This window comes from Chamaea fasciata, unplaced genomic scaffold (genome assembly GCF_029207755.1).
Source record: "Chamaea fasciata isolate MVZ Bird 193981 ecotype frontalis unplaced genomic scaffold, bChaFas1.0.hap1 SCAF_32, whole genome shotgun sequence".
NCBI lineage: Eukaryota > Metazoa > Chordata > Aves > Passeriformes > Sylviidae > Chamaea > Chamaea fasciata.
In genome coordinates, this window is record NW_027094117.1 from 1,096,685 (window position 1) to 1,115,651 (window position 18,967).

The window sequence follows — 18,967 nt, forward strand, 5'->3', positions numbered from 1 at the left end:
GGGACAGGTAAATACACCTGGGGACACCTGGGGACACACCTGGGGACACACCTGGACACACCTGGGGGCACCACAGGGACACTGGGGCAGCTTCCGGCAGACCCTGCTGCGCTTCCAGAGAGCCGACCACGACAGGTGAGACACCTGGGACAGGTAAATACACCTGGGGACACCTGGGGACACTGGGGACACATCTGGGGACACACCTGGACACACCTGGGGGCACCACAGGGACACTGGGGCAGCTTCCGGCAGACCCTGCCGCTCTTCCGGAGAGCCGACCATGACAGGTGAGACACCTGGGACAGGTAAATACACCTGGGGACACTGGGGACACACCTGGGGACACACCTGGGGACACACCTGGACACAGCTGGGGGCACTAGAGGGACACTGGGGCAGCTTCCGGCAGACCCTGCCGCGCTTCCGGAGCGCCGACCATGACAGGTGAGACACCTGGGACAGGTAAATACACCTGGGGACATTGGGGACACACCTGGGGACACACCTGGACACACCTGGGGGCACCACAGGGACACTGGGGCAGGTTCCGGCAGACTCTGCTGCGCTTCCAGAGAGCCGACCACGACAGGTGAGACACCTGGGACAGGTAAATACACCTGGGGACACCTGGGGACACTGGGGACACATCTGGGGACACTGGGGACACACCTGGGGGCACTGGGGACACACCTGGGGGCACTGGGGACACACCTGGAAACACTGGGGACACACCTGGGGGCACTGGGGACACACCTGGGGACACTGGGGACACACCTGGGGGACATTGGGGACACACCTGGGAACACACCTGGGGGACATTGAGGACACACCTGGGGGCACTGAGGACACACCTGGGGACACTGGGGACACACCTGGGGACACTGGGGACACACCTGGGGGCACTGGGAACACACCTGGGAACACTGGGGACACACCTGGGGGCACTGGGGACACACCTGGGGGCACTGGGAACACACCTGGGAACACTGAGGACACACCTGGGGACACTGGGGACACACCTGGGGGCACACCTGGGGGCACCACAGGGACACTGGGGCAGCTTCTGGCAGATCCTGCCGCGCTTCCTGAGCGCTGATGATGACAGGTGAGACACCTGGGACAGGTGAGATACACCTGGGACAGGTGGACACACCTGGGGACAGCTGGGGGCATTGGGGACACCTGGGGACACACCTGGGGGTGTTTGAGGGCAGATTTCGGCAGATCCTGCCGCGCTTCCGGAGTGCTGACCATGACAGGTGAGACACACCTGGGACAGGTGCAACACACCTGGGGGCATTGGGGACACACCTGGGGACACCTCATACACCTGGGGACATCGGGGACACACCTGGGGACATACCTGGGGACATCGGGGACACACCTGGGGACACCTCATGCACCTGGGGACATCGGGGACACACCTGGGGGCACCTCCGGGGGTTCGGGGGCAGGTCCTGCTGCGCTTCCGGAGCGCTGACCACGACAGGTGAGACACCTGGGAACACACCTGGGACACCTGGGGACGGCTGGGAACACACCTGGGGACACCTGGGGACGGCTGGGAACACACCTGGGGACACCTGGGGACACCTCAGGGTGTTTGGGGGTGGATCCTGCCACGTGTCCAGAGCGCTGACCACAACAGGTGAGTGCACCTGGGGACACCTGGGGACACCTGGGAGCAGCTGGGACACACCTGGGGGCATTGGGGACACACCTGGGGACAGCTGGGGGCATTTGGGACACACCTGGGACACAGCTGGGGACACCTGGGGTCACCTGGGCACACCTGGGGTCACTTGGGGACACCTGGGACATACCTGGGGCCACCTGGGGACACACCTGAGGGAGTCTGGGGGCACCTGGGGACACCTGGAACCACGCCTGGGACACACCTGGGGACACTTGGGGTCACCTGGGCACACCTGGGGACACCTGGAAACACGCCTGGGACACACCTAGGAGACCTGGACACACCTGGGGACATCAGGGCACACCTGGGGACACCACAGGGGCATTTGGGGACATGTGGGGGCACTGGACCAGCAGCTCCCACAGCGCCGAGCGTGACAGGTACCGGGAACACCTGGGGACACACCTGGGGGGACACCTGGGGACACGCCTGGGGACACCCCGGGGGCCTTTGGGGTCCCACTGTGGTGGAGCCCTAAATCCCACCAGGAGCTCCCCGAAATCCCCAAAACTCACCCCAAAATCACCCAAAAATCCCCGAAATCACCAAAAATCCCCGAAAATCCCCCAAAATCCCCGAAATCCCCAAAACTCACCCCAAAATCACCCAAAATCCCCGAAATCACCAAAAATCCCCCCCAAAATCCAAAAAAATCCCAAAAAATCCCCCCAAATCCCCGAAATCCCCAAAAATCACCAAAAATCACCCAAAATCACCAAAAATTCCCCAAATCCCCAAAACTCACCCCAAATCCCCCCCAAAATCCCCAAAAATCCCCCCAAAATCCCAAAAAATCCCAAAAAATCCCAAAAAATCCCCGAAATCACCAAAAATCACCCAAAATCACCAAAAATTCCCAAAATCGCCCCAAATCCCCTCAAAATCCCCCAAATCCCCCCCAAATCCCCCCAAATCTTCCCAAATCCCCAAAAATCACCAAAAATCGCCCCAAATCCCCCAAACTCCCCCCAAAATCCCCCCAAATCCCCGAAAATCACCAAAATTCACCAAAATTCACCCCAAAATCCCCGAAAATCCCCCCCAAGTTCCCCAGAATTCTCCCCAAATCCCCCAAAACATTCACGAAACCCCCTCAAAGCTTCCCCTGAAAATCCCTCCTGGATCCCCTCAAATGCCCCCAAAATTCCCCTGAGCCCCCCACGGACCTCCCCAAATCCGGGAAAATTCCCCCAAATCCCTAAAAATCCCCCCAAACCTCCCCAAATCCCCCCAAATCCCTAAAAATCCCCCCAAACCTCCCCAAAATCCCCCCAAATCCCTAAAAATCCCCCCAAACCTCCCCAAATCCCTAAAAATCCCCTCACCCCCCCCCCCAAATCCCCTCCAACCTCCCCGAAACCCCCGTCAAATGTCCTCAACCCCCCCCGAACTCCCAAAATCCCCCCAGACCCCCTCAGGTCCCCTCCCAACCCTTCCTAATCTCCCCAGATCCCAAAATTACCCAAAATCCACCCCAAACCCCCCCCCAAATCCCCCAAAATCCTCCAAAATCCCCCAAACCCCCCCAAAATCCCCCAAAATCCCCCAAAATCCCCCAAAATCCCCCAAAATCCCCCAAACCCCCCCTAAATCCCCCACAAATCTCCTCAAATCCCAAATCCCAGTGAGACCCCTCAGAATCCCCCCAAATCCCCCTCCAATTCCCCAAATCCCCCCAAATCCCTTCCCAACCCCCTCAAATTCCCTCCGATCTCTCCCAAACCTCCCGAAATTTCTTTCGAATCCCACCCAAATCCCCCCAATTTCCGTCAAAATCCCTCCAAATTCCCCCCGGTTTCCCCCAAATCCCCTCCGAAACCCCCGGATTCCTCCCGAATCCCCCCGAACTCGCCCCAGATTCCCGAAATTCCCTCGAATCCCCCCGGATTCCCCAAAATCCCCCAACGCCCCCGTCCAGGGCCCGGCTGATGCGGAGCTTTGAGGAGTCCCACTTGCACAGAGCTCCCCGAATCCCCCCAAATCCCTTCCCAACCCCCCAAATCCCCCGGCCTCCCCCCCAAATCCCCCCCAAATCTCCTCAAATCCCAGTGAGACCCCTCAAAATTCCCCCCAAATTCCCCAAATCCCCCCCAATCCCTTCCCAGCCCCTCAAATCTCTCCCAAATCTCCCGAAATTTCTTTCAAATGCCTCCCTAATCCCCCCAGATCCCCCTCCAATTCCCCAAATTCCCCCCAAATCCCTTCCCAGCCCCCCAAATCCCCCCCAGCCGCCCCAAAGCCCCCGGCCTCCCCCCAAATCCCCCCCAAATCCCTTCCCAACCCCCCCAAATCCCTCCCCAGCCGCCCCAAAGCCCCCGGCCTCCCCCCAAATCCCCCCCAAATCCCCCCCAAATCCCTTCCCAACCCCCCCAAATCCCTTTTCCAGCCCCCCAAATCCCTTCCCAACCCCCCCAAATCCCCCCCAGCCGCCCCAAAGCCCCCGGCCTCCCCCCAAATTCCCCCCAAATCCCCCCCAAATCCCTTCCCAGCCCCCCAAATCCCCCCCAGCCGCCCCAAAGCCCCCGGCCTCCCCCCAAATTCCCCCCAAATCCCCCCAAATCCCCCCCAAATCCCTTCCCAACCCCCCCAAATCCCCCCCAGCCGCCCCAAAGCCCCCGGCCTCCCCCCAAATTCCCCCCAAATCCCCCCAAATCCCCCCCAAATCCCTTCCCAACCTCCCCAAATCCCCCCCAGCCGCCCCAAAGCCCCCGGCCTCCCCCCAAATTCCCCCCAAATCCCCGTCTAGGGCCCGGCTGATGCAGAGCTTTAAGGAGTCGCACTCGCACGAGTCGCTGCTGAGCCCCTCGAGCGCGGCCGAGGCGCTGGAGCTGAACCTGGACGAGGATTCCATCATCAAGGCCGTGCACAGCAGCATCCTGGGCCAGGAGTTCTGCTTCGAGGTTGGGAAACTCCCCCCGGGGGGGATTTTCCGGGAATTCCGTGAGGAAGGGGGGGGGGGGAGGGGGCGCGGCTCACCTGAGGTGGGCGTGGCCGTGTCCCACCTGCCCGCAGGTGACGACGGCGTCGGGCACCAAGTGTTTCGCCTGCCGGTCGGCGGCCGAGAGGGACAAATGGATCGAGAACCTCCAGAGGGCCGTGAAGCCCAACAAGGTGGGCGGGGCTAACGGGGTGGGCGGGGCTAACGGGGTGGGGAGGGGCTAATGGGGTGGGGGAGGGGCTAAAGGGGGTGGGAGTGGTCGACTGGTCACCGGGGTGGTCAGCGGTGGTCAGCTGGTCATGGGGAGAGTCAAGGGGTCACAGAGGTGGTCAGTTGGTCACCAGGGTGTTCAGCTGGCCATGGGGATGGTCAGCTGGTCACTGAGGTGGTCAGCTGGTCACGGGGAGAGTCAAGGGGTCACAGAGGTGGTCAGCTGGCCATGGGGATGGTCAGCTGGTCACTGAGGTGGTCAGCTGGTCACGGGGATGGGCAGCTGGTCATGGGTGTGGTCAGTCGGTCATGGGGGTGGTCAGGTGGTCACTGGGGGTGGTCAGTGGTGTTTGGTGGTCAAATGGTGGTCAACTGGTCATGGGGAGAGTCGAGGGGTCACAGAGGTGGTCAGCTGGTCATGGGTGTGGTCAGTCAGTCATGGGGGTGGTCAGCTGGTCACTGGGGTGGTCAGTAGGTCACCAGCGTGGTCAGCTGGTCCTGGGGGTGGTCATCTGGTCACTGGGGATGGCAGCTGGTGTTCAATGGTCAACTGGTCATGGGGAGAGTCAAGGGGTCTGGGGGTGGTCAGCTGGTGGGATGAGGATGGTCAGCTGGTCCTGGGGATGGTCAGCTGGTGGCAATGGTCAGCTGGTGTTGATGGTCAGCTGGTGTCGATGGTCAGCTGGTGTTGGTGGGTTTCATGATGTTGATGGTCACCTGGCATTGGTGGTCACCTGGCACTGATGTCCCTGGTGGCAATGGGGCTGGTCACCTGGCAGGAATGGTCACCTGGTGTTGATGGTCACCTGCCATCGATGTCACCTTGTGGTAATGGGGACGGTCACCTGACAGTGAGGGTCACCTGGTGTCAATGGTCACCTGCCGTTGAGGTCACCTGGTGCTGATGTCCCCTGGTGGCAATGGGGAGGGTCACCTGGTGTTGATGTCCACTGGCGTTGATGGTCACCTGGCATTGATGGTCACCTGCCATTGATGTCACCTGACACTGATGTCCACTGGCGTTGATGTCCACCGGTGTTGATGTCCCCTGGTGGCAATGGGGATGGTCACCTGGTGTTGATGTCCACTGGCGTTGATGGTCACCTGGCGTTGATGGTCACCTGCCATTGATGTCACCTGACACTGATGTCCACTGGCGTTGATGTCCACCGGTGTTGATGTCCCCTGGTGGCAATGGGGAGGGTCACCTGGTGTTGATGTCCACTGGCGTTGATGGTCACCTGGCGTTGATATCACCTGTCACTGATGTCAACCTGGCCAAGCACAGCCAATCCGCGCTCCCGACCCCGCTCCCCTCTCTGCCCTGCTCCCCCACCACCCTGACCCCTGTGCTGACCCCTGACCCCGCGCTGACCCCTGACCCTCAGGACAACAGCCGGCGCGTGGACAACGTGCTGAAGCTGTGGGTGATCGAGGCGCGCGACCTGCCGCCCAAGAAGCGCTACTACTGCGAGCTGTGCCTGGACGACATGCTGTACGCCCGCACCACCAGCAAGGCCCGCACCGACAACGTCTTCTGGGGAGAGCACTTCGAGTTCAACAACCTGCCCGCCGTGCGCACCATCCGCCTGCACCTCTACAAGGACACCGACAAGAAGAGGAAGAAGGACAAGAGCAACTACGTGGGCATGGTGAGCCGGCAGGGAAGGGGTTAATGCGTGTGATCCCACGTGGGCATGGTGAGCCGGCAGGGAAGGGGTTAATGCGTGTGATCCCACGTGGGCATGGTGAGCCGGCAGGGAAGGGGTTAATGCGTGTGATCCCACGTGGGCATGGTGAGCCGGCAGGGAAGGGGTTAATCAATGTGATCATATGTGGGCATGGTGAGCCGGCAGGGAAGGGGTTAATATGATCCTACAGGGACATGGTGAGCCGGCAGGGAAGGGGTTAATGCGTGTGATCCCACGTGGGCATGGTGAGCCGGCAGGGAAGGGGTTAATGCGTGTGATCCCACGTGGGCATGGTGAGCCGGCAGGGAAGGGGTTAATGCGTGTGATCCCACGTGGGCATGGTGAGCCGGCAGGGAAGGGGTTAATCAATGTGATCCTATGTGGGCATGGTGAGCCGGCAGGGAAGGGGTTAATATGATCCTACAGGGGCATGGTGAGCCGGCAGGGAAGGGGTTAATCGATGTGATCCCAGATGGGCATGGTGAGCCGGGAGGGAAGGGGTTAACTGATATCACCGTCGACGGGCGCGGCGCGTCGGCAGGGAAGGGGTTAACCGATATCACCGTCGATGGGCGCGGCGCGCCGGCAGGGAAGGGGTTAACCGATATCACCGTCGATGGGCGCGGCGCGCCGGCAGGGAAGGGGTTAACCGATATCACCGTCGATGGGCGCGGCGAGCCGGCAGGGAAGGGGTTAACCGATATCACCGTCGATGGGCGCGGCGAGCCGGCAGGGAAGGGGTTAACCGATATCACCGTCGATGGGCGCGGCGCGTCGGCAGGGAAGGGGTTAACCGATATCACCGTCGATGGGCGCGGCGAGCCGGCAGGGAAGGGGTTAACCGATATCACCGTCGATGGGCGCGGCGCGTCGGCAGGGAAGGGGTTAACCGATATCACCGTCGATGGGCGCGGTGCGCCGGCAGGGAAGGGGTTAACCGATTAATTTGAGCAGAAAATGAATTTGGTATTTTTGCGTTTGGTGGCGGTTCGGGCGTTCGCTTCCCTCGGCTTTCCGGGAGGTGGGATTGTCCCGGTTTGCGGCAAACTTTGGGATTAGGGCAAATTTCCGGAGAAAACCTCCTGTCCTGGTTTAGGACAAATTTGGGATTAGGGCAAATTTGGGATTACGGCAAATTTTGGGAGGAAACCTCCTGTCCTGGTTTAGGGCAAATTTGGGATTATGGCAAATTTCGGGAGAAAACCTCCTGTCCTGGTTTAGGGCAAATTTGGGATTACGGCAAATTTCGGGAGAAAACCTCCTGTCCTGGTTTGGGGCAAATTTTAGGAGGAAACCTCCTGTCCTGGTTTAGGGCAAATTTGGGATTATGGCAAATTTCGGGAGAAAACCTCCTGTCCTGGTTTAGGGCAAATTTGGGATTACGGCAAATTTCGGGAGAAAACCTCCTGTCCTGGTTTGGGGCAAATTTTAGGAGGAAACCTCCTGTCCTGGTTTAGGACAAATTTGGGACATGGGATTGTCCTGGTTTAGGGAAAATTCTGTGACGAAACCTCCTGTCCTGTTTAGGATAAATTGGGGATTCGGGCAAATTTTGGGAGGAAACCTCCAGTCCTGGTTTAGGGAAAATTTGGGAAAAGGGCAAATTTTGGGAGGAAACCTCCTGTCCTGGTTTAGGGCAAATTTGGGACATGGGATGTCCTGGTTTGGGGAAATTTTGGGAGATGGGATGTCCCGTGTTAGGGCAAATTTGGGAGATGGGATATCCTGGTTTAGGGCAAATTTGGGAGGAAAGCTCCTGTCCTGGTTTCGGGCAAATCTGGGACATGGGATTGTCCTGGTTTACGGTGAATTTGGGAGATAGGAAACCTCCCCTCCTGGTTTTGGGTTGGGGTTAATTAACAAATTAACAAATCTGGGAGGAAACCTCTGAATGGGGTTCCTCTGGAGAGAGCAAAACCCAACCTCCCCTCCAGCCTTTCCGGGGAGAAAAAAAAAAACAAAAAAAACAACCGGAAAACTTCCCTGGGAGAAAAGTGGGAAAAACCTGTTTATTTCACGCACGAAATGCGCACAGACAGAAAGAATGGACGGTCCGAAACAACAAAACCTCTGGCTCTGAGGACAGACGGCAGAACTGAGACAAGTCCTTGCCGTGGGTGTAGCTCGACTCCGTCGGTTCCTTCCTCGTCCCTCCGGAGGTCCAGGCCCCGGTGGGACCCCTCGGTGCTCCCCTCGGTGCTCCTCTGGGTTTTTCAGGCCAGAGCAGATTTAAATCCCGAGAAAAAGGGGAAATCAAAACCCCAAACAAACCAGTCCAGGGGAACTTCCCTGCCTCAGCTAGGTGAAATTAACTGAAAGCCAAAAAACCCCCAAATCTGTCGCTAGACGGACACGAAAGAACCGCGCTCACACCCTCAGGCTGTCGGAGCACAGAGAGAGAAGTTTATTGTGTGGACCTCGATGTTTGTAGCTTTTGGAGTTTGATCGGGGATCGGGCAGTGAGGTCGGGAGCCCGCTGGTCAAGCGAGATGTTTACCAGCTGTCCTTCCTCCGGAGAGGAACGCGAAAACATCCGCTTGCTCCGTGAGGAACTCCACTCCGAAAACGTTAAAGCGTCAGGAATCCGAAAAGATCGGGGCCACGCGAATCTCCGTCCCGCTGTCCGAGGCGCGGGCGCGCCCCATCCCAAGGGGAAGAAAAGCGCCGAGGAGGGAAAGGCAGTTTTCTCCAAACCAACTCTGCGCTCCCCGTTCCCCTGGCCCGCTCTCGGAACCGGCCGGGAAGGTGTGAAATTCAACGCGCGGCACACGCGGAGCGGGCCACCGGGAACACGAGCAGCGTGAAGTCGCCCCAGGACGGAGGATTCGGGGAGGAGAAGGGGGGGAAGTGGGTTTAACTTCGAGTGAACGCGTTTGTTGACGCGTACTGAGAAAAGGAAAAAGAAAAAAAAAATTTAAACTTTGAAACTCTTTCTTTCGCTGCAAACGGATTTCTTAGAGAAAACGATCGTTTTCAGTTAGTAGTAAGTGTTTAAATATAATTTTGGACAACAGAGAGAGAAAACGGTTATTTTCAGTTAGCTGTAGTTATTTAAATACAATTTTGCACACCATAGTAAACTGTGATTTTCAGGTAGTTGTAATTTAAATATATTATTTAATTTAAATATACATTATTTGATTTTAAATATAATTTTGCACGACACGGAGAGAAAAATGTGATTTTTCGGTTAGTTGTAACTATTTAAATACAATTTTGCACACCATAGTAAACTGTGATTTTCAGGTAGTTGTAATTTAAATATATCATTAAATTAAATTATTATTAAATATATTATTTAATTTAAATATACATTATTTGATTTTAAACATAATTTTGCACAACTTACAAACTCTGATTTTCAGTTAGCTGTAATTTAAATATATTATTTAATTTTAAATATAATTTTGCACGACACGGAGAGAAAACTGTGATTTTCAGTTAGTTGTAACTATTTAAATACAATTTTGCACAACATAGAGGGGAAACTCGGCTTTTCAGTTAGTTGTAATTTAAATTTATCATTTTATTTAAAAACAATTTTGCACAACATACAGAGAAAACTCTGATTTTCAGTTAGCTGTAATTTAAATATATTATTTAATTTAAATACAATTTTGCACAATACAGAGAGAAAACCGTGACCTTCAGTTAGTTGTAACTATTTAAATACAATTTTGCACGGCACGGAGAGAAAACGCTGATTTTCGGTTCATTGTAATTTAAATATATTATTTAATTTAAATACACATTATTTAATTTAAATGCAGTTTCGCACAACACGGAGAGAAAACGCTGATTTTCGGTTCATTGTAATTTAAATATATTATTTAATTTAAATACACATTATTTAATTTAAATGCAGTTTCGCACAACACGGAGAGAAAACGCTGATTTTCGGTTGGTCGCGACTGTTCAAATACAATTTTGCGTCACTTTGGGAGGAGAGTTTCTCTAGAGTTTTATGGAGACGCTGGCTGCCAGAAAAAGTTCGCTGGCTCTTTTTCTCTTCTTTTAAACTCTCCTCTCTCCTGAATTTTCTCGTCTTTTAAGCTAACGGCGCTAACAGCTAAACCGAACGCGACCCAGCTAAGACAACCCGCCGCGACCCGTAGCATCAAACCGGCACGGCTGATTTATAATCTCCTCCTGCCCCACCAAAAACGAAAAAAAAAAAACCCCAACGAAACAAAAAAAAAATCTAAAAAACGCCCCCCCGAAACAAACAAACAAAACCAAAACGAAAACAAAACCCCACAAAAACAGAAAACCAACCCAGGCGTGCAGCAAGCCCCAAAACCCAGCCAAACCCGGCCCGAAACCCTGGGCTGAATCTTTAACTTGCTGCGTAATAATAACTTCTAACCAACCAAAACCAAACCAAACCAAAAAAAAAAACCACCAAAAAAAGGCAAATTACTTAAAATCCTTTAATTTTAAACCTAAATTTCCCCAAAAAAAAAAAAAAAAAGACAAACTTTTTAATTAGTTCGTTAAGCTATTGACATTTGCTGGCATCTTTAAGAAAACACCAAACCCTTACGTCTGTACTGAACGACCACTACGGTGAGCCACGGATTTTCGAGATTTATTATTTTATAGATTTTATAATAAAGACTTAATTTTTTCCCTTGATTTTCTAGATTTATTTTTTTTCCTAGATTTCTAGATTTTTTTTTCCCCTAGATTTTCTAGATTTTTTTCCCCCCCTTGATTTTCTAGATTTATGTTTTTATGGTTTTTCTAGATTTAATTTTTATAGATTTGATAGATTTGATTTTTATAGATTTTATAGATTAATTTTTAAATTAGATTTTATAGACTTATTTTTTTAATAGATTTTAAGTAGTTTGTTCACGCGGTCACGCGTCGCCTCATTGGCCGGTTCGCCCTGTCCATCAATCCGGGCACGCCTCCTTGGGGACGCCTGATTGGTCGGGGCTCATCGTCACGTCACGCCTCCTTTTCCTTTCTTGGTGCTCCGTTTCTCAAGCTCTTCTTTTTCCATTTCTTCCAGCTTTTTTTTCAGTAATTTTGACGGAATTCTGAGAGTTCCGACAACAAAAAATCTGCGCGTGGTTAAGTTCACTTCCGCCCAGTTTGGCCGGTAAACAGAGTTTAGGTTTTTATCTCGGTTTTGTGTTCTTGCTAGTCAGTTCTTCAGGCTCTGCTTTTTTTATTTTTGTCCGTTTTTCGTGGTGTTTTTTTTTTTTTAGTAACCTCGAGGAATTCCTGAGGATTCTGATAACGAAAACTGAGGGTGGTTGAGTTTAATTGCACACGGTTTAGGTTTTTATCTCGTTTCTGCCGTCCTGGTAGTCAGTTTCTCAGGCTCTTCGTCCTGCTTTTAGCCCCGTTTTTCTCGGGAGCCTCGACAAATTCCTGGGAGTTCTGAGAAAAGAAAAAAAACAACTATGGGCGGTTAAGTTTACTCACCCATGGCTTGGCCGGTAAACAGAGTTTCGGTTTTTATCCAGGTTTTGCAATCCTGGTACTCAGTTTCTCCGGCTCGTGGTTCTTATTTTAGTTTTGTTTTTCTGGGTAACCTGGATGAATTTCAGAGGGTTCTGGTAACAAAATCTGCGGGTGGTTAAGTTTACTCACCCATGGCTTGGCCGGTAAACAGAGTTCAGGTTTTGCCTTCTTGGTACTCAGTTTCTCCGGCTCGTGGTTCTTATTTCAGTCCTGTTTTTCTCTGTAAACTCCACAAATTTCTGAGAGTTCCGATAACAAAAACCCGCGGTTGGTCAAGTTTACTCAAACACAGTTTGGATTTTCGTCTCGGTTCTGCATTCCCGCCGGTCACTTTTTCAGGCGCTTGGTTCTCATCTCAGCCCAGTTTTTCTCAGTAACCTCGATGAATTCCTGACAGTTCTGAGATAACAAAATCTGCGGGTGGTTAAGTTTACTCACCCATGGTTTGGCCGGTAAACAGAGTTTCGGGTTTTATCCAGGTTTTGCAATCCTGGTACTCAGTTTCTCCGGCTCTTGGTTCTTATTTTAGTCCTGTTTTTTCTCTGTAAACTCCACAAATTTCTGAGAGTTCCGATAACAAAAACCCGCGGTTGGTCAAGTTTACTCAAACACGGTTTGGATTTTCGTCTCGGTTCTGCATTCCCGCCGGTCACTTTTTCAGGCTCTTGGTTCTCATCTCAGCCCAGTTTTTCTCAGCACCGACGGGACTTGTGAGAGTTTCACTAACAAAAATCTGCAGGCGTCAGAGCTTGCCCCCCACGCGGTTTGGCGGCGGCCCTGAGCCGTGTCACGCCCTGTCCCCAGGTGAGCATCCCCATCGCCAGCGTGACGGGGCGGCACTTTGCCGAGCAGTGGTACCCGCTGAGCCAGCCCAGCGGCAGCAAGAGCAAGGCGGGCTGCCCGGCGCTGCGCGTCAAGAGCCGCTTCCAGACCATGAGCATCCTGCCCATGGAGCTCTACAAGGAGTTCGCCGAGTACGTCACCAACAACTACCGCATGCTCTGCGCCGTGCTGGAGCCCGTGCTCAGCGTCAAGAGCAAGGAGGAGGTGGCCTGCGCGCTGGTGCACATCCTGCAGAGCACCGGAAAGGCCAAGGTGGGAGTTTGGGGATGGCGGGAATTTGGGGAGGATAGGTGGTGGGGTGGATGGATGGATGGATGGATGGATGGATGGATGGATGGATGATGGATGGATGATGGATCAATGGATGATGATGGATGGATGGATGGATGGATGGATGGATGGATGGATGGATGGATGATGGATCAATGGATGATGGATGATGATGGATGGATGATGGATGTGTGCTGGAGGTGGCCTGCGCGCTGGTGTACATCCTGCAGAGCACCGGAAAGGCCAAGGTGGGACTTCACGGGGTGGAGAGGTGGGATTTCAGGAGGTTGGGATGGTGGGATGACGGATGGATGGATGATGGATGATGGATGATGGATGATGGATGGAGGATGGAGGATGGAGGATGGAGGATGGAGGATGGATGATGGATGCTGGAGTTGGCCTGCGTGCTGGTGCACATCCTGCAGAGCACCGGAAAGGCCAAGGTGGGACTGTGGGAGGATTTTGGGAATGGTGGGAATTTGGGGAGGTTGGGAACGTGGAATGGATGGATGACGGATGGATGGATGGATGGATGGATGGATGGTGAATGATGGATGATGGATGGACGGAGAGGTGGAGATGGATGAAGATGGATGGGTGGGTGATGGAGATGGGACAGAGGGACGTCCGGCGCCGGGCCGCGCTGACGGTCGCGGGCAGGACTTCCTGTCGGACATGGCCATGACGGAGGTGGATCGTTTCATGGACCGGGAGCACCTGATCTTCCGGGAGAACACCTTGGCCACCAAAGCCATCGAGGAGTACCTGAAGCTCATCGGCCAGAAATACCTCAAGGACGCCATTGGTGAGCGCCAGCGGCACCGGGTGGCGCTGGAGGGGGCGTGGCCTTTGGCTGGGGGGGTGGGGTGTGGTGGGGTTGAGGTGGAATGAGTGGTCCCGCTCATGACCGTGAGATGGCTGGGTGGTTCTTTCTCATGGCCATGTGACCATTGGGTGGTCCCCACTCATGGCCACGACACGATTGGGTGGCCCCTTGTTGTGGTCGTGAGATGGTTGGATGGTCCCCACCCATGGCCATTAGGTCACTGGACGGTCTCCATTCACTGTCATGTTCCATCACTATCATCATGAGAACTTTGGGTGGTCGCTTCCCACGGCCATGCAATCATTGGGTGGTCCACACTCATGGCCATTAGGTCACTGGATGGTCCCCACTCATGACAAGGTTCCATCACCACCATCATGAGAACTTTGGGTGGCCCCTAGTCATGGCCATAAAATCATTGGGGGGTCCCTTGTTGTGGTCATGAAATCATCGGGTGATCCCTTCTTGTGGTCATGACATGGTTGGGTGGTCCCGACCCATCAACAGGTTCCGTCACCACCATCATGAGATTGTTGGGTCATTCCTTCTCATGGCCATGAGATCGTTGGGTGGTCCCTCCTTGTGGTCATGAAATCATTGGTGGTCCCTTTTCACGTCCATGTCATGGTTGGGTGGTCCCCACGCATTGCCATTAAGTCACTGGAAGGTCCCCACTCATGTCCAAGTTCCATCACCACCATCATGAGATCTTTGGGTGGTCCTGTCTCATGGCCATTAGGTCATTGGATGGGTCCCCACTCACAGTCATGTTCCATCACCACTGTCATGAGATCTTTGGGTGGTCGCTTCTCATGGCCATGAAATCACTGGGTGCCGCCTTCTTGTGGTCATGACATGGTTGGGTGGTCCCAACCCATGACCAGGTTCCATCACCACCATCATGAGATCTTTGGTGGCCCCCACTCATGGCCAGGTTCCATCACCACCGTCGCGAGATTGTTAGGTCGCTCCTTCTCATGGCCATGAGATCATTGGCTGGTTCCAGGTTCCATCACCACCATCATGAGATCTTTGGGTGGTCACTTCCCATGGCCATGCAATCACTGGGTGGTCCCCGCTCATGGCCGTTAGGTCACTGAGTGGTCACTTCTCACGCCATGGCGTGGTTGGGTGGTCCCTGTCACGGCCGTTAGGTCATTGGATGGTTCTCACTCATGGTCATGATCCATCACCACCATCATGAGATCTTTGGGTGGCCCCCACTCATGGCCATGAAATCATTGGGTGGTTTCTCTTTGTGGCCATGAAATCATTGGGTGGTCCCTACTCATGGCCATGGCGTGGTTGGATGGTCTCCACTCATGGCCGTTAGGTCATTGAGTGGTCACTTCTCACGGCCATCACATAGTTGGGTGGTCCCTGCCATGGCCGTTATCTCATTGGGTGGTCCCCACTCACCATCACATTCCATCACCACCATCATGAGATCTTTAGGTGGTCCCCACTCATGGCCAGGTTCCATCACCACCATCATGAGATCTTTGGGTGGCCCCCACTCACGGCCAGGTTCCATCACCACCATCATGAGATCTTTAGGTGGTCCCCACTCACGGCCAGGTTCCATCACCACCATCATGAGATCTTTGGGTGGTCCCTTCTCCCACCCATGACACGATCGGTCCCTTTTCCCCCTTCCCCTCGGTGTCCCCGTGGGTGTCCCCGTGTCCTCCCCGCCCGCGCCACAGGCGAGTTCATCCGGGCGCTCTACGAGTCGGAGGAGAACTGTGAGGTGGACCCCATGAAGTGCTCGGCCTCCACCCTGGCCGACCACCAGGCCAACCTGCGCATGTGCTGCGAGCTGGCGCTCTGCAAGGTGGTCAACTCCCACTGGTGAGCGCGGGGACGCGGTGGGGACGTCCTGGGAACGTCCCCGGGATCCGCGTGACGCCGTGTCCCGCCGGCAGCGTGTTCCCGCGGGAGCTGAAGGAGGTGTTCGCCTCGTGGCGGCTGCGCTGCGCCGAGCGCGGGCGCGAGGACATCGCCGACCGCCTGATCAGCGCCTCGCTCTTCCTGCGCTTCCTGTGCCCCGCCGTCATGTCCCCCAGCCTCTTCGGCCTGATGCAGGAGTACCCCGACGAGCAGACGGCCAGGACGCTGACCCTCATCGCCAAGGTCATCCAGAACTTGGCCAACTTCACCAAGTGAGGGCGGCGACGGCGGGAGGGGATCGGGGGTGGGTTCATGGGGGGTGGATGGAGATGGATGGATGGATGATGGATGGATGATGGATGGATGGATGATGGATGGATGATGGATGGATGGATGGATGGATGGATGATGGATGGATGATGGATGATGGATGGATGATGGATGATGGATGGATGGATGATGGATGATGGATGATGGATGATGGATGGATGATGGATGGATGGTGGATAATGGATGGATGATGGATGGATGGATGATGGATGATGGATGATGGATGATGGATGGATGATGGATGGATGGATGATGGATGATGGATGATGGATGGATGATGGATGGATGGATGGATGGATGATGGATGGATGATGGATGGATGATGGATGATGGATGGATGGATGGTGGATAATGGATGGATGATGGATGGACGGATGGATGGATGATGGATGGATGGATGATGGATGGATAGATGGTGGATGATGGATGGATGATGGATGGATGGATGGATGATGGATGGATGGATGATGGATGATGGATGATGGATGGATGATGGATGATGGATGATGGACGGATGGATGATGGATGGATGCTGATGGATGATGATAGATGGATGGATGGATTGGTGATGGATGGAGAGAAGACGGCGGGATGCGCTGATGGGCAGGAGATGGGTGATGATGCACGGATGCACAGGAGAGGGATGATGGACAATGATGATGACGGATGAGTTGATGGATGGGAAATGGATAAGTAGAGGGACTGGATGTACGGAGGGATGATGATGGATGGACTGAAGGTGGATGCAAGATGGATGAGTTGATGGACGGGAGATGGATCATGAAGGATGGATGATGGATGGATGATGGATGGGCAGGAGACAGATGATGATGGATGGATGCATGGATGCACAGGATGATGATGACGATGATGACGATGGATGAGTTGATGGACAGGAGATGGATGATGGATGGATGATGATGGATGGATGGACGAGTTGATGGATGGATGATGATGGATGGATGATGAATGGATGATGGATGGATGATGATGGATGGATGAGTTGACGGATGGATGGATGGATGGATGAGTTGATGGATGGATGATGATGGATGGATGATGGTTGGATGATGGATGGATGAGTTGACGGATGGATGATGATGGATGGATGATGGTTGGATGATGGATGGATGAGTTGATGGATGGATGATGATGGATGGGTGGATGGGTTGATGGACAGGAGATGGATGCTGATGGGTGGATGACGGTAGACAATGGATGATGATGATGATGATGATGATGGATAATGGATACTGATGGATGCCAGAGGACGATGGATAACGATGGATGGATGGACAGAAGATGGATGGGTGGGTTGATGGGCAGGAGATGGAAGATGACAGATGGATGCACAGCAGAGGGATGATGGATGATGATGATGATGGATGAAGAACAATGGTGGATGACAAATGACAGTGGATGATGATGGTGGATGATGGATGACAGATGATGGCGGATGGATGATGATGATGATGATGATGATGATGGATGGTGATGGATGACAGGTGATGGATGATGGTGATGGATGATGATGATGATGAATGTTAATGGCGGATGGATGATGATGATGATGATGATGATGATGGATGGTGATGGATGACAGATGATGGATGATGGTGATGGATGATGATGATGATGAATGTTGATGGTGGATGGATGATGATGACGATGATGATGATGATGATGATGATGGATGGTGATAGATGACAGATGATGGATGATGGTGATGGATGATGATGATGATGAATGTTGATGGTGGATGGATGATGATGATGATGATGGATGGTGATGGATGACAGATGATGGATGATGGTGATGGATGATGACGATGGTGATGATGGATGGTGATGGTGGATGATGAGGATGATGATGATGATGATGATGGATGACAAATGACGACGATGATGATGACGATGACCATGGATGACAAAGGACGGCAACAAATGATGATGGATGATTGACAACCCCTGTCCCCACCCTTCCTCACCCCTCACCTGCCGCCTCCCACCCCAACCCTCATAGTGGGGACACCCCTCACCTGCTGGGGGCGTTCCCACCCACCTGCTGGCCCCGCCCTCACCTGCCGGGGGTGTTCCCTCCCACGTGCCAGCCCCACCCTCACCTCCTGGGGATGTTCCTGCCCACCTGACGGCCCCGCCCTCACCTGTCAGGGCCCACCTACCAGCCCCGCCCTCACCTGCTGGGGATGTTCCAGCCCACCTGCCGGCCCCACCCTCACCTGTCAGGGATGTTCCTGCTGGCCCTGCCCTCACCTGCTGAGGGAGATTTTCCCTCCCACCTGGCGGCCCTGCCCTCACCTGCTGGGGATGTTGCTGCCCACCTGCGGGCCCCGCCCTCACCTGGGCGCACCTGCGGCAGGTTCGGGAGCAAGGAGGAGTACATGGCGTTCATGAACGAGTTCCTGGAGCTGGAGTGGGCCAGCATGCAGCAGTTCCTGTACGAGATCTCCAACCTGGACACGCTGACCAACAGCACCAGCTTCGAGGGCTACATCGACCTGGGCCGCGAGCTGTCCACGCTGCACGCGCTGCTCTGGGAGGTCATGAGCCAGCTCAGCAAGGTACCGCACCTGCGGCACACCTGGGGGACCCGCCACAGTCTCACCTGTGTGGCCTCAAGTTCACCTGTGCAGTCACAGCCCCGCCTGTGTGGTCACAGCCTCACCTGTGTGGCCACAGCCTCACCTGTGCAGCTACAGCCTCACCTGTGCTGCTATGGTATCACCTGTGCGGCCACAGCCTCACCTGTGCTGCCACAGCCTCACCTGTGCA

At 54.1% G+C, this 18,967-nt stretch overlaps 1 protein-coding gene across 13 annotated transcripts in view; it reads left to right on the forward strand.

Annotated features, from left to right (window-relative positions):
• Positions 1-585: 585 nt before the first annotated feature.
• Positions 586-18,967, forward strand: part of SYNGAP1 (synaptic Ras GTPase activating protein 1) — a 38,211-nt gene continuing 19,829 nt past the window's right edge. For 8 of the 13 annotated variants that reach the window (XM_066207004.1, XM_066207009.1, XM_066207010.1 and 5 more), the window contains exons 1-10: positions 586-592; positions 1,969-2,079; positions 4,446-4,599; positions 4,712-4,810; positions 6,236-6,499; positions 12,818-13,108; positions 13,790-13,934; positions 15,662-15,806; positions 15,881-16,117; positions 18,555-18,756. In XM_066207004.1, the coding sequence (XP_066063101.1) occupies positions 2,033-2,079; positions 4,446-4,599; positions 4,712-4,810; positions 6,236-6,499; positions 12,818-13,108; positions 13,790-13,934; positions 15,662-15,806; positions 15,881-16,117; positions 18,555-18,756 (1,584 nt within the window). In that variant the 5' untranslated portion in view covers positions 586-592; positions 1,969-2,032. Of the gene's footprint in view, positions 593-1,487; positions 1,493-1,606; positions 1,652-1,875; positions 2,080-4,445; positions 4,600-4,711; positions 4,811-6,235; positions 6,500-6,874; positions 6,880-12,817; positions 13,109-13,789; positions 13,935-15,661; positions 15,807-15,880; positions 16,118-18,554; positions 18,757-18,967 lie in introns of those variants that run through there. The other 5 variants (XM_066207016.1, XM_066207006.1, XM_066207008.1 and 2 more) reach the window with 5 other exon arrangements.